Source organism: Trypanosoma theileri, assembly GCF_002087225.1.
Source record: "Trypanosoma theileri isolate Edinburgh chromosome Unknown TM35_Tth_1_V1, whole genome shotgun sequence".
Lineage (NCBI taxonomy): Eukaryota > Euglenozoa > Kinetoplastea > Trypanosomatida > Trypanosomatidae > Trypanosoma > Trypanosoma theileri.
This window is the reverse complement of record NW_021639843.1, coordinates 475,357-490,165: the sequence shown is the minus strand read 5'-3', so window position 1 is coordinate 490,165 and position 14,809 is coordinate 475,357. Positions and strand designations below refer to the sequence as shown.

Here is a 14,809-nt window from a genome sequence, read left to right as displayed (position 1 = left end):
TTTTTTTTTTTTGATTGTCTGCGATGTTTGGATACTGTTAGACCCATCACGCGAGGCTCTCTCATGAGGAAATACTACACTGGTAATACTAGTTTTCTATTCCTTATTTCTGTTTTCTTCTTCTTCTTCCCAACTTCTCTCTTTTAGGAATCCACTCTTTTCTTTATTTGTTTATTTCTCTTATTATTATTATTATTATTATTATTATTATTATTATTATTATTATTATTATTATTATTTCCTTCTCATGTTTTATACTCTTCTTCTTTTGTATATCATCGTCTTTTATTTCCCCCCTTCTTTCTTGTTTGTGTTTTTTCTTATTACTATTTAGACGTTAACGTTAACGGGGCCTCTCTTTCTCTCTTTCTTTCTCTCTCTGCGTATGCGGGGTTACTGAATGCAGAAGAGACTCACGATATTTGGGGAGCCATTGGCCTACTGGGCAGAAGATATGCTTAAGGCCGCACTCTCCACAAACACAAACACAGGAGATTCACTTTCACATACTAAAGTATATGTACTGACTTATCCACAGATTCATCAACTATTCCTCCCTGTAAAACCACATCGCTTGTGGAGTGTAATGATTCCAGAAGAGGAACTGGAATACACACTACACGCAGGGATCGCACGAGCCACACTTGTACATTCACAACGTCTGCGAAGATTAGATGTTAATCGCGGTGATACTCCTGTTGTGGTGGACATCACAGCAACGGCTCTCTCTGCGAGGGGAGTGGCATTAACCAATGATGAGAGTACTCTGAGTAAAATGAGGGAATTGGCAAAAGAACGTCATTATGATTCTCCATTTTGGCTTACTCGTGAGGAAATGGAATATTTTGTTTTTTCAAATAACAGGTTACAAAGATTGTTTAATTGTAATATACCTCATTCTAATGGCGGATTGGATAATTATAAGAAGATTCCAAGTATTGAAGTGGAAAATGAACGTAAGCAAAAATGTCATGTGATGAACCTATCAGAGTTTGCAAAAATCACATCCAGTACATTTAGCTTTAATTCTTCTTTATCATCTTCTTCTTCTAATAATAATAATAATAATATGATGATGACGAATACAACTGTCTCTCCTGAAGGACGTGGTTTAAATCATAACACTGCATTTCACATGTTTCGTCAATTTAGACCAATTGATATTCGCACAAAGTCTTTATTTCCCCCCGACATTGCGGATGCCCTTCGTAAGTACAGTATGACCACTGGCTGTTGGTGTACTGTCTGGGGAACTCCTAATGACTACACGGCGTTGGATTTAAAAGTTCCTGAAGGACCGCTGGGCGTGTGGGTATTTGATGCGGAGGACTCTCCATTGTTTCTCACACCGGCGTTAACGTGCGATAACCCTGTGAAGGCTCTCACACACGTCTATAAAGACGATCACATTATTTTCACACAACCATAATATATATATCACAGTGTATAAATATATCAACACACAGAGAGATAAAATAAATACATACATATAAACAAGATGGGATATGGGAAATAGGGCATTATAGATGTATGGGATTTTCCTTTTTTTTCTTTTTCTTTACTTTGAGGGTGATAATAACAAAAAGGTAATAAAAGAAAAGAAATAGGGTGGGGTATCTTTTTTTCTTTCTTTTGTTTTGTTTTCAGTACTTTACGCATTAGTAGTTCAGTTATTAATATATATATATATATATATATATATATATATGGTGTTCTATATGTTTTTTTATTTATTTATTTATCCTTTCTTTTTCTTTATTTGCTTCAGCTTTAGCAAAACGAGAGACACACTTTCACGGAGTAATAATATATATATATACGCGCATATAAACGTATGCATATATAAGAAAGAAGAACAGAAAAAAAAGAGAAATATACATGAATATACTACATGCAGAGTCAGAGGGTCGGTTTGAGATAATTGCCGCACACGCTGCAGGTCTCACTACCATTCTTAAATCTCTCCATAGTGAACTCAGTCGGCTTCTGATGCTTACTAATGTAGAGTTGAGGATATCGCATGAACATCTCGCTGATGCCCGTCGCACGATTCGTGCACTTCGCACATCCACAGCGAACAGTAATAACAATAGTAACAAAAAAGAAATATCTCAAGAAAGATTTCCAGATGAGGCGAGAGTTCGAGAAGAATTACGCCAACAGCGTGAGGAGAATAAACGACTGTTATTGGCAATGAAAACACAATTGCCATTTGATAAGAGTGTTGTATTGGCGTTAGCAGATTCTTATGAAAATGAGTTGGAACGATTACGACGACAAATTGGAATGATGAGAGAGAATTATATCGATAATCAAATATCAGATGCTTGGCTAAAGAATGAATTAGGTCATATGAAAAAATCAGTTTCACCTTCAAAACATACAGATGTGAAATTAAATACTACAACTACTAATGCTACTACTAATATTGATGAGAATAATGATTGTATAGATGTATATAATACTTCACGACCATCTTTTTATCCCTTTAGAGGACGTTCTTCTATGGATCGAAACTCTAAAAGTGTTAGTTGTCCACGTATTGACACAAGTCATAGTCTTGAAAAAGAGAAAGTTATCTGGCAAGATTATGTTTCTTTAAAGGTGACTCGCCATTGGAGTAGATTGTACTGTGTCCTTAGTCAATCCGGAACTTTATTATTTTTTGATAATGCTGATGATGTCTCTCAGAGTCGCCATATTATTTTTTTACATTCAGTTAAACGTATTAGACCAGTATCGTCTCCTCCACAGTTATTTGCAGTACAACTTGAGTATAATAAAGAAGCGGGAGGTTATCATGTTGAAATTGCGTTTGCGGGAAAAACTGAACGCTCGCTATGGATGGTTTTACTACACAGTCAATTGAATTTGCGTGTGGATAATAATCATTAACTAATTACTGTATCGAATTCCTTTATTTTTTTATTTTCTTCGTTATTTTTTTTTTTTTTTATTTTTCTTTACCAAGGATTATCTTTTGTTTTGTTTTATTTTTGTTGTATAATGATATGATGGCTTTTAATTTTGCTTGTTGTTGTTGTTGTTGTTGTTGTTGTTTATATCATGACTAAAGTGAATATTATTAGAGTACATAAATGTGGTTTTGCTTTTTTCTATTCTTTTGAATGGAAGATTCATTATTTATTATATTATTCTCGGTTCTTTTTTTTTTTTTCTCTTCTTTCTCCATTTGTTTCTAGTTTCTTATGCGTCATTCGAAACAACATCATCAACAACAACAACCAGAGTTTAGGGAATCGACTTTATACAGTGGTGGAAGTAGCTGCACAACAAAGGAGGAAATAGTTCGAGCACGATTGTTAGCTGAACTTTCATCTCTGCGTGAAAGACACGATGCTCTTCGCAAGAGAGCCATGGGAGTTGAAAAACAACAACAACAACAACAACAACAACATGAAGAAGATGAACACGAACGGGAACAACAAATCTCAGGTACGAAGATGTTAGGGATGGATGATAGTGGACGTGGTAGTCCTTTTCTTGGTCAGACGGATAGAGATGCCATTGAGGCTTTCTTCAACGACTCAGAAGATGATTTTACGAGAGAATTTAATGAGGGACGTGGTAAATATCAACGGAGTGATTTATTAGATGGATTGATTCTTCCTCAAAAACGGAAATAGAGGAAAATTTCCTAATTCTTGCTTAAGTTTCTTCGATTATTGAGAGAATTAAGATGTTATATCTCTCCACTTTTCCCTTCTCTCAGTTTTGTTGTTATTATTATTGTTAGAATGTGTGCTTTCTCATGTGCCAAAGTACTAGAGTTTTTTTTTTCCCCAGTAAAATCTCATTTGGATCTTACATAAAAAGTATTTGTTCAGTTTGTTGGAGTATCGGTTGTTATTGTTGTTGTTTTTTTTCTGTATCCTTCTTGCTTCTTTTTTTTTTTTTTGTGGTTGGTTACCTTTTCATGTAATACTAGTGTGAATGGCAAAAAAAAAAAAGGAGTCATTACCGCTACTCTTTTCATTTGTGTGCCCCTTTCCCATACTTCTTCTTCTTCCTACTGACTTTTTTCCTTTGATTTGTTTCCCCCCCCATCTCTCACTACCATTATTATTTACCTCTTCTCTCTCTCTCTCTCTCTCCTTTTTTTCCACACTCTCTCGTATTACTATTCCCATTTCACTCACTGCAGGTGTCTATTGCGATGGTTGCTGCCGTGTCCAACTCCAAGATCCGCCGCATCGGCAAGAAGAAGGGTGCCACGATGAAGGACGTGCACGCCTGGCGCTGGGTGAAGATGTGCAGCCGCCACTTCAAGCGCGAGGGCCGTCTCTTCGTGCCCAACTGCGTGGAGATCGTCAAGACATCCCACGGCCGCGAACGCGCCCCGCAGCACCCCGACTGGTACTACATCCGCTGCGCCGCCGTGCTGCGGGCGGTGTACATGCGCCCCGGCGTCGGCTACGGCGGTCTCAGCAAGCGCTTCAGCAGCAAGAAGAACCGCGGCAGCCGTCCAGAGATCACCACACGCGCCTCACGCGGTCTGCTCCACTGGGCGTGCAAGAGCCTCATCAAGTTGGGTCTCGTTGAGAAGTGCGAGGAATCCGGACACCGCATCACAAAGGCTGGTCGCAAGGTGGCCGACTCCATCGCCTTCCAGGTACAAGTGCGCCGCTTCGGTGAGAAGAAGAGCAACTAGAGGTACAGGATGGTATACAACCATTTGTGGAGTAGACATCTGAATATATTTTTATTTTATTTCTGGTTTTATTTCATACTTTGACACAATCCTCAACCTTCTTCTTCTTCTTTGTTTTCTTTTTTCTCTATTTCTCTATCGACTGGAGGAAAAAAAAAAGCAAAGAAAAAAACATGATGAAGGAGGAGGTTGAGAGGAGATGCAAAGAATGAATAAAAACACATAAACAAAAAAAAAAAAAAAATAAAGAATGAGAGGGTACTCACTCTCTGTATGTTGGGAATGTTAAGTCCCAATGGTTAATTTATGTATATATTAAAAAAAAAATCTTTTGTTAGGGTTGGATTCCAATTTTTTTTTTTCTTCTTTCTTTTTTTGTTTATTCTAAATTAGATTAATTATCCAGGATGACGTCTTACGGTGTGGTGGAAAACCCTGAAAAGGTTGATTACAAGGTTAAATGTTGTTGTCAGACTACTGATGGTGTGTACTTCCAGGTACCAAAGGACTTCTTCCGCCTAAATGCTAATTTGTTAAGAAGGAAGTTACTTGTTGCAGCACCATTCAGTGTTCCGTTAAATACAGAAGATTTTAAACAGTTACTTGTTCTCATGGAAGCTTCTATTGTTTCTGCAGCTGCTGCTACAGTAGCTACTGATGCTCCTGGAGGTGAAGAGAAGCAAAAGCCACAATGGATGAAGAATCTGAATAAACGCCAGCAGAAATTTGTAGACGCTTGCCTTGGTATAAGCACTTGGGAAGGGCGAGATGTATGCTTTTATGAAGAAAAGTTACCGAAGGAGAATGATGTTGTTTGGGTAAAAATTATTCAAGTAAATGATACTTCTGCCGTTGTTCAACTTCTTGAGTATGGTAATCATGAAGGTATTATTCCTTATACTGAAATTACGAGGTTACGTATTCGTGCCATTGGTAAGGTTATTAAAGTAGGAAAGAGTGAAGCCGCCCAGGTTATTCGTATTGATAAAGACAAAGGATACATTGATTTATCCAAAAAGCAAGTAACCCTTAAGGAAGCAAAAGAATGTGAGGCACGTTTTTTTAAAGGTAATGAAGTGAGATCTATTGTTTGTCATGTTGCTGATGAATGTGGTATTCCGGCAACTCAGGCGATGGAAATGATTGCCTATCCACTTTACCGTCGTGAAGCTGGAAAGCATGCGTGGAATTGGTTGCAGGAACTTAATCATACCCGTGATATTGAAGGAATTCTTGGACCATTAAAACTTCCAGAGAAGGTTCAACAAGTACTTCTTACCACTTTGGAACACAGCATGCGAACAGAGATTACCACAATTCATGCAGATATTGAAATGACATGCTTTCAATGTGATGGTGTTAATGCTCTTCGAGAGGTTTTGCTCATTGGACGAAATTTTAAGCAAAATGAAGAACCACAAATTCCCATTTCTGTTACAATTGTTGGACCTCCAAAGTATCGCCTGCGTGCGAAGACTGAGTTAAAGGAGGAAGGTATTCTTCGAATGAAGGAAGCTATTGAAACAATGAAGATTGAGATGGCTAAACGTGGAGGAATACTTAAAGTGGTGTCTGGTCCCTACGCTCTTGGAGAAGAAGAACATGCTAAAGAGGAGAGAAATGACTATCAGGACGATGACGATGATGATGATGACGAAACGGATTGATGAGAATGAAGATGTGTTTGACAGCTCTTCTAGACTCTTTACACACCTCTGTGGTCACGTCGTTTTTTTTTTTTTTTTGCTTCTTTTGATTCTTTAATACAAGCATATATATAATATATATATTTATATATATCGACGAGAAAAAAATGAAACAATTTCAAGGAATCAAAGAAAGAAAAGAAAAAAAAAATTTCGTCCGTTATTGTTAAATAAGTAATGATGAAAGGAAAAAAAAAAAAAAAAGAAAAACGGCAGAGAGTTTAGGAGTGTGAGAGTATCTGTGTGTCTCTGTGTATTTGTGAGTGTATATGTGAATTATTGGGATTCCTTTTCTTGGCATAAAGTAATGTATTGTTTTTTTTTTTTTTTTCTTTTCTCCTGTTTCCCTACTATTTGTACGAACTAGTACGACTACACACACACACACACATTGCCTGATTGATAGATTCCATCTTATCTTCCATTTACGCTGCCATGACGTCTACTGGCAAACTTCGCCCTGTGAATCTCGACGAGGTGGACGAGACCACCGGCTTCAAGACGGCGGAGCTGGCGGTGTGGACGCAGTACGACACGACGTACCTGCAGCGGCCGGAGGAGGACCGCGAGGCGGCGGACGTGGACGCGTGGGCCGACGGCTTCTGCGAGGCGATGGAGGCGGCGGGGCTGCAGTACCCCCGGGCGTTTGTGCGGTCCGTCTGCGTGCTCGGCATCTACGCCGGGCTGCGGGATGAGTTCCAGCAGCGCACCGGCTCTGGGCGGGCGGTGTACCCAAACGGGGATCGCTACGATGGGGAGTTCTTTGAGGGAAAGAAACACGGCACCGGTCGCTATGTGTTTGTCAGCAGGGGGAAAAGTGAGTGTGATAGAATCGTAGAGAAGGAACTGCAACGGCGAGATGAGTCGCAGTCAGATGAGGCATTTATTAGCAGTGTGGCAGAGAAGTATAAACTCAGTCAACAGATTGTGGCATGGGTACTGGAGTATGGATTTCACCCATGTTATCATGGGGACTATGTACGAGGGAAGCGTACAGGGCAGGGACTGATGAAGAATAAAGATGGTACCGTCTACAAGGGAGAGTTTGTTGAAAATAAAAGGGAAGGACAGGGAATGTTTTACTACTTGAATGGAGATATTTTTTCAGGAACTTGGAAGAATGGATTAAAGCATGGTTATGGAACATATCATTTTGTAGGAGGTAATGAATACCGTGGCTCTTGGGTCGATGGTGTGTTCACACAAGGTCAATGGATCTTCCCAGATGGTACATATTATGAAGGATTATTTAATAAAAAGAACAGACCCTGTGATGATTGTGCTACCATGCACTATCCAAGTACTAAAATGGTTCAAACTGGTGTCTTTAAACGTGGAATTTGGGCTCCTTCTAGTGAACTCATGGTGTGTGGAGAGACACCCATTGATGGAATGACTTGGACCGATTAGAGTCTTCCTATCTTATGTACTTGTTATGTATTTCAAGAAGAAAGAGACACACACATAAACACAAACAGAAGAAGAAGAATAAAAGAGTATGAGACGAGAAAACAAAAAAAAAAAAGAGAGAGAGGGAAAAAAAGGATTCAGGCAAAACATCTCGTGTAGATTTTTTCTTTTTTTTTTTTCTTTTTTGTTGTTGTTGTTGTTGTTGTTGTGTGTATGTCTGCATTTGTTAGTGCTATTTAAAGCGAAAAAAAAAAGAATAATAATAAAACGCATTGTATTTTATTTTGTGTATTGCTGTTTTTTTNGTTTTTGTCTCTTTTCACAATATCATTTCTTCATTTCCTTCTTTTCTTTTCTATTTGTATTTTGATAATAATTTGCAATCTATATATACATATATATCTGTATTGTGTTCTCAGCTTATTCATCATGGTGTACACGCGTTGGAAGTGCGACCGTTTACCGGTCTTTCAGATAAAGCTGTTCACGCAGGAGTACCCACTTCACGCCGCTGTTGGTATTCTCAGCATTATGTTTCTCTGGAAACACATGGGCCACTGCTCAGAGGAGACGGAGCGTAAACACGGATGGTGGGCGGGATACCCATACTGGCGTGATCCCATTGGTCGCAGAAATGAGGCCAAGTATAAGCAACTTATTCTCACTAACGATGTTGACATTACGGATCCAAAATGGACAGGATGTTCACGTGAGCAACTTGAGAGATTGAGGGCAATTGTTTAGTGCATAGTAGAAAATGAAGGGAATTAGGAATTATGTTGTGTGTTTGTGTGTCTGTGTGGTTTTTCCTCATTGATCTTCATATTTATATATTTATATTCGTTGTAGGACATTGATGCTTAGTTGATAACTATTTCGATTTCTTTTTCTATTGGTTTTCCATATACCTTTTTTTTTTTTTTTGTTGGTGTGCAGGTGTTTCATTACACCTTCACCCCACTTCTTATACAACCATTGAAAACGAATACAACTTTTAAGGTTTCTTTTCTTTTTTTTTTTCTATTCTTTTCGTTTTTAATTCTATCATAAAAATTTTGGTTCACAGAAAGCAAAAGAAAAAGAAAAAGAAAAAAAAAAGAACAAAAATAAATAAACAGGGGTATAAATAAATCTCAGAAAAGGGGTACCTGAAAATGGTGGTACTCTTTTGTCTTTTCATGTTGATGGTTTCCATACCAGGATCCTGTGAAAAACTGAAACCAATGACAGAGATATTTCCCTCTAACGGTGATACCTTTTTGCATCTCACAGTTCGTGCGAAAAAAGTCTCTATTCCTTTACGTGGATTTGGTAAAGGTGCGGTGTTTACATACATGGGTCGTCTCTATGAGTATGGGGGTGTTTCCTCTATTCCTGGTCCTATTGTTCACATTAGGGCTGGAGGGAGACTCTTTTTAACTTTATATAACGACTTGGGTGAACAAATGTACGAAGAAACAATGGAAAGCATGTATAATTATCATGGTGTTAACGAAACAAATGTTCATTTCCATGGAATTCATGCAGATCCGAATGAAGATGATGTTTTTAAAACCGCAACTCCTGGACGTTCTTTAAAGTATAAACTTCATATACCAAAAGAACATCTTCCTGGATTACATTGGTATCACACACATGCGCATGGTTCATCATATTTATTACTTATGGGTGGTTTATTTGGACCATTAATTGTTGATGATACAACAAATCAACCACTTTCATCATTACCATCTATTGTATTAATGATTCACATGTATCGTTTGGGAACATCTACTTTATGTGATGGAAGTCCAATGCAAACTGTGGATATAGCTATTAAAAATAATATGTCCTCAAATCCAACTATAAAAGATAATCTTGGTAAAGAATTGAAATTACCATCTGATTTGTTTTTTGTAAATGGACAACATAAACCTATTGTAGAAATTGTAAAAGGACAATCCACAATTCTTCGTTTAGCTTTTGCTGCTGGATCTTGTCATTTGAATATTAGTCTTCCTAAAGAGTGTGAATTTCATCTTTCAGCCATTGATGGAATTCCATTAAATGTTTCACGTGAACTGAAAGAACGTTGGCTTTACTTTACAACTGCAACTCGCTATGATGTGATAACACTATGTGTAGAAAAGCCTAAAGAGGAACTTCCTATTGTTTTTAATGAGGCAAATGAGACAATTTTATTTATTAAAGTTGTATCACCTGTAGAAGGTCAAAAAGGAAAACATCAAAAACTAACTTTTCCTCTACATTCTCATTATAATCAAGTGAAATATTTACGAATAGATGAACCAACCGTTTTACGAGATATTTCATTTTCACAAATGGGAATTCCATCACCAAAGCCATACTATGTTATTGGACAAGGTACAAACTGTACATCTCTTGAAAATTCCACCACATGTTATCATGAACATTTTTCAGGACGGAAAGGTAATCATATGTGTCAATACAACGGTTTTGTTATTCCTTTAAATGCTGTGGTGGAAGCCCGTGTATTTGGTGATCCTACGGATGATATCCCCCATCCACTTCATCTACATGTGAATCATTTCGTCTTTGTCCGTTTTACCCCACGTAAAGGTGGACAACATGAAAATACATCCATGATGAATTATGGTATTTATCCTGGAGAAGTGCGGGATACTATTCCTATTCTCGATGGAGAAACTATTATTCGCTGGCGGGCGGCGACTTTTACTGGGGAGGTGGTCTATCATTGCCATGTGTTAACACATGAAGATCAAGGCATGATGACATCTTATCTTGTTATTAATGAGAATATAGGTAATAATAGAAGGAAGGAGAAAATGGGAGGAAAAGAAGAAGAAAAAGAAGAAAAAGAAGAAGTGGAGAATAAAAAGATGATTTCAACAAAACCGGGTGTTGTTGATGATTTAGAGAGTATATTTTATTTTGGTGGGTTGAAGAGAAAAGAATTGATTTTTCTCGTACTCTCCGTTATGTTTTTTCTTGCTGCTTTCATTGCTGCTCTTATTAGATGGTTTAGAAAGAATCCTCCTGAATTCGGGCAGTGGGTGCGCAGACGGAAGGATGATGTGCTGACGAGATTACACAATAGTGTAAATGCAAATGAAATGGAACGGACACCTTTGATGGGAAGTGCTTAGCGTATCAGAAATACAGGCAGCACACTCAGGTAAAAGAAAAAATAAAAAGAAAAAAAGAAAAGAAGCAAATAAGTAAAAAGAATTAAAAAAATAAAAAAAGGTGGAATAATTTTGAAAAACGTACGGGATTTCTATTATTTTTGTTTTTTTTTTTTCTGGTGGTTGATATTGTAGTTGTGATTGTTCTTGATTTCTCATTATATAAAATGTACGACTCTGTTTCTCTTTTTTTTTTTCTTATTATAAAGTGGGATGGCGCGCGAAATATGAGCAAAGAAAGAAAATAAATAAATATATATATATATATATATATATATATAATAAGATAAAAAAAAAAAAAAANAAAAAAAAAAAAAAACTACAATGGATATGGGGGAGTGGGGAAAGATAAGGTTTGTGAACTCCAACTTGGTTGCGGCTTTTTCAGTTTTTAGTGTAATTATTAACTCTCGAGATGGAAATATTATTATATTTTTTTTTTTTCTTTTTTTTGCTTACGTTACCTGAATGGTGTGGTCTGTTGTGATGCTGTTTATTTCAGGATTGTACTTCTCTTCTCTCAGACTCCTTCTCATGTATTTTTATTTTTTATTTTTCCTTCTTCTTTCGTTTTTTTGTGTTTCACTATCACAGTCATCTTCTTAAACAGTTTAACGGACTTAAGCTTGGCGACACTCTATCACACCCTGAGGGTGAAATCGTTCGATGAACTGTGATGCCTTTTTTTCTTTTTATTATTGATATCTCACCCTTTTTCTTTTTCTCTCTGTGTGTGTGTGTTTATGAAGTGATCTTGACTTGAGGGCGAGATATTATGTTGTTGTGTATAGTGGTTGTTCTTATTATTATTATTGTTGTTGTTGTTGTTTTATCCATCTCATTTTTATTTTATTTTATTTTTGTACACTTCTCTTCTTTCTTTCTCTCTTTCCTTCTCTCTTACTTGCATTCACGTAGTTTTCTTTCAGTTTCCTCATCACACGAGTCGTGTCTCTGTGTGTGTGTGTGAGTGAGTGAGTGAGTGATTGATATTGTGCGGTAGCAGAAAATGGCACAAACAGGCGAATCACCACAGGGCACTACCAATATTACTACTAATAATACTAATACTACTAATAGTAACAGTACTGGTAATACTACCGGAGAGCGGTTTCCCTGTTGTGTTACGGTGGAGGATATTAGTGTATCCCTCACTGCCGCGGCAACACCGTCTATAGTAACTTCTTACTGGGATGAAATTCGGGTTGTGATGAGGCGGGATGGTGTCACTCAGTGTACACGTTGGCTATCACCATCCATGGCATTCCATCATGTTTGCAATACAACAACAACAACTGCTGGTAATAGTGTTAATACTATACCAAGTGAGAAGGGAGATGGGATAACAAGTGAACCCCAATCGTTATTATCACAATCACAGCCAACATTAGATGTACAATGGTCCTCTATTAATACAGTTGGCTTTAATGTACACTTTCGGTATTTATTAGGCCAGAGTGTGGATCACTCATTAGATCCCGGTTATCAACGTGCGGTGTACTCTTCCAATATAAAGTATCTGGATGCATACAACACAGACACTGCTGACCGAGTACGGCCAAAGGTATCTCCTAAAACTATACATCCCTTTATATTTACAGTTGAATGTCGAAAGAAGGAAAAGGTGTTGGATCCTGCACGTGCTCAAGATGGTGAACAACGACCTACGAGTGCAAGTATGGAAGCTTTCGCTGCATACTACGCGAAGAGTAAATCCAAAATGTCTGCTTTTTTAAAAAAGGTATCAGCAAAGTTAAGTGTAGACTCTACACATGAAAAAGATGGAGTTGAAAAAAAGAACTCTGGAGAACGGCCACAAAAGCAAGATCATTATGAAACGAGTGAAGTTCCTTTTGCAGTATATGTTTGTACTAGTACCAGTAATAGTAATAGTAATAGTACTAGTAGTGGTATAGATCCAAGTGAAGCTTATAATGCTCTTGGAGGACAAAAACGATTTTCTTTACCTTTACATTCCACATCTTCACATATTCCCTCAGATGCCAAGTGTGTACCCGTTATGTTACATTTTACCATGAGAGCACATCTTAAAGAATCTTCACCCTTAACAACAATTCCTTTACGTAATTATCATGATATGGTGATTTTAGTTGATCAAGTTCTTATAGATGTAATGAATGCAAAAGGGAGTCGAGTTACAAAAAATGATTTGGTTCCAAAAATAGTGGAATCTTATGCATTTGGATTTACATCTAATACCGCATATACGAATGAACTTAGTTTTCGTTCTCCATTTCTTAAGCCACCACCTATTCGTGTAGGAGAAGATGGAGGTGTACGTCCAGTGGATTTCTCTTTACTACATCCTTCTCAGGATGAACACCTATTAACAGCATTAGATATAGCTAAAAATCCAACCTCTATCTGTATTGTTTCTTCTGAATGTAAAAATGGGAATAAGAAAAGGATTGGAAATCGTGCTGTTTCTATTTCACGTTTTAAAACAGCACGGGATGGACTTTGTAAACCTTCTTATAAATCTCAATTAGTGATGGCACTTATTCGTCGTTTTACTACTGGAGAAGTGGAAGTGGAAAAGTGTGCAAATCCTATTGATCTTGCTTCTATTATTAATCAAGAATACTACTTTGATGGCGTTCGACAGTTGGAATTTTCTCTAGGAGAATATATGAGTTTTAGGATTCGAAGACGTTGTTTTAAAGATGCTGAAAGATACAGAAGTGAGTTACTTATGCCATTTGATTATGATAATAGTGGTGTTAATTGTGATGATCTTGATAAGGATGAGAGTTCAGTATTGTTTAATTCAGAACAGTTCTCTAAAGGATTAGTTGCAGAAGCTACATCTTCTCAACAAGATCAAGAGGATGAACAGCAACAACAACAACAGGAGAGTAATCAGAATAACCAAATGAAGTTTAAGGATCCTATTGGTTTTGATGTTCCTAATGTTATTTCAGCTGATTCTGGTTTTGAGAAAATAACTACTACTAATAATACTACTACTACATTAGGGTCTTTAAAAAAAGAAAAAGAAGTCCCTTCTGTACAGCGTTTAACTGACGATGTATTAACATCATACAATAACTACGAGGATCAGAGTTATCAGCCATCTGAAAAGACGAATTTGGAGACTAATCATGATAGAGAGGAACAAAGGAAAAGGTTAAATCTATATAATGAGAAGAGTAAGAGTGATGAAGTTAATATGGAATCATTAGCAAGAACAACATCATCATCATTAGTAGTAGTAGTAGAAACGGCAGGAGTAAAAACAATAACTTCTCCTGAATACAAGGAAATATTGAATCCCTTTGAAACAGGAATAAATCCTTTTAATTCTTTGTTGAATCACTCAACTTTGGTAACAAATGATGATTCCCATGGAGAAAACAGTATTGATTATTCTTTAAACCCTACGCGTACGGATGTTGTCTTTAGTTATAATTCTAATAAAGAGGATATTACCCAAACAACTAATCCAATTATTTCATTTGCACCATATTCATTTCAAGAGGAAAATAACCAAGAAGAAGAAGAAGGAAAGCAACAACAAGAAACAAAAGAGAAAAACGCTAATACTGATAATAACATTACGTTCGTACCAAACGCAGGGATGTGTACACTTGAGGTTGAGTATCAAGGAGATATTGGAACGTCAAACATTCATTAGGGATGAAAGTAATAATGTGTGTACGGCGTTTCTACAAGAGAAAATAAATTTGTTTCTCTCTAATACTCTTTTGATCCTTCCAGAAAATTATATATAAGTATGTCTCTCTCTCTGTGTTTTGTAGTATTTTGGTATTATTTATTTATTATTATTATTTTATTTTGGTTTCTTATATTTTAATTCTTAACGTTTATATTTA

At 36.9% G+C, this 14,809-nt stretch overlaps 9 protein-coding genes across 9 annotated transcripts; all 9 read left to right on the top strand.

Moving 5' to 3' along the window:
- Positions 1 to 400: 400 nt before the first annotated feature.
- Positions 401 to 1,429, top strand: TM35_000012790 (uncharacterized protein; the record flags this gene model as incomplete). The annotated part of the gene is made up of 1 exon (XM_029020960.1): positions 401 to 1,429. One exon carries the CDS (start codon positions 401 to 403, stop codon positions 1,427 to 1,429), a length of 1,029 nt encoding a protein of 342 aa, XP_028887468.1.
- Positions 1,430 to 1,878: 449 nt separating this feature from the next.
- TM35_000012780 (uncharacterized protein) lies at positions 1,879 to 2,895 on the top strand (the record flags this gene model as incomplete). Its single annotated transcript, XM_029020959.1, has 1 exon — positions 1,879 to 2,895. One exon carries the CDS (start codon positions 1,879 to 1,881, stop codon positions 2,893 to 2,895), a length of 1,017 nt encoding a protein of 338 aa, XP_028887467.1.
- A 314-nt stretch (positions 2,896 to 3,209) lies between these two features.
- On the top strand, positions 3,210 to 3,647 carry TM35_000012770 (uncharacterized protein; the record flags this gene model as incomplete). Its single annotated transcript, XM_029020958.1, has 1 exon — positions 3,210 to 3,647. One exon carries the CDS (start codon positions 3,210 to 3,212, stop codon positions 3,645 to 3,647), a length of 438 nt encoding a protein of 145 aa, XP_028887466.1.
- A 530-nt stretch (positions 3,648 to 4,177) lies between these two features.
- Positions 4,178 to 4,672, top strand: TM35_000012760 (ribosomal protein S19; the record flags this gene model as incomplete). The annotated part of the gene is made up of 1 exon (XM_029020957.1): positions 4,178 to 4,672. One exon carries the CDS (start codon positions 4,178 to 4,180, stop codon positions 4,670 to 4,672), a length of 495 nt encoding a protein of 164 aa, XP_028887465.1.
- A 407-nt stretch (positions 4,673 to 5,079) lies between these two features.
- On the top strand, positions 5,080 to 6,339 carry TM35_000012750 (putative elongation initiation factor 2 alpha subunit; the record flags this gene model as incomplete). Its single annotated transcript, XM_029020956.1, has 1 exon — positions 5,080 to 6,339. The coding sequence occupies one exon, from the start codon at positions 5,080 to 5,082 to the stop codon at positions 6,337 to 6,339; it is 1,260 nt and encodes a 419-aa protein (XP_028887464.1).
- Positions 6,340 to 6,813: 474 nt separating this feature from the next.
- On the top strand, positions 6,814 to 7,788 carry TM35_000012740 (uncharacterized protein; the record flags this gene model as incomplete). The annotated part of the gene is made up of 1 exon (XM_029020955.1): positions 6,814 to 7,788. The coding sequence occupies one exon, from the start codon at positions 6,814 to 6,816 to the stop codon at positions 7,786 to 7,788; it is 975 nt and encodes a 324-aa protein (XP_028887463.1).
- Positions 7,789 to 8,217: 429 nt separating this feature from the next.
- Positions 8,218 to 8,532, top strand: TM35_000012730 (uncharacterized protein; the record flags this gene model as incomplete). Its single annotated transcript, XM_029020954.1, has 1 exon — positions 8,218 to 8,532. One exon carries the CDS (start codon positions 8,218 to 8,220, stop codon positions 8,530 to 8,532), a length of 315 nt encoding a protein of 104 aa, XP_028887462.1.
- A 434-nt stretch (positions 8,533 to 8,966) lies between these two features.
- On the top strand, positions 8,967 to 10,916 carry TM35_000012720 (uncharacterized protein; the record flags this gene model as incomplete). Its single annotated transcript, XM_029020953.1, has 1 exon — positions 8,967 to 10,916. One exon carries the CDS (start codon positions 8,967 to 8,969, stop codon positions 10,914 to 10,916), a length of 1,950 nt encoding a protein of 649 aa, XP_028887461.1.
- Positions 10,917 to 11,964: 1,048 nt separating this feature from the next.
- TM35_000012710 (uncharacterized protein) lies at positions 11,965 to 14,610 on the top strand (the record flags this gene model as incomplete). The annotated part of the gene is made up of 1 exon (XM_029020952.1): positions 11,965 to 14,610. The coding sequence occupies one exon, from the start codon at positions 11,965 to 11,967 to the stop codon at positions 14,608 to 14,610; it is 2,646 nt and encodes an 881-aa protein (XP_028887460.1).
- Between the last annotated feature and the right edge of the window lie 199 nt (positions 14,611 to 14,809).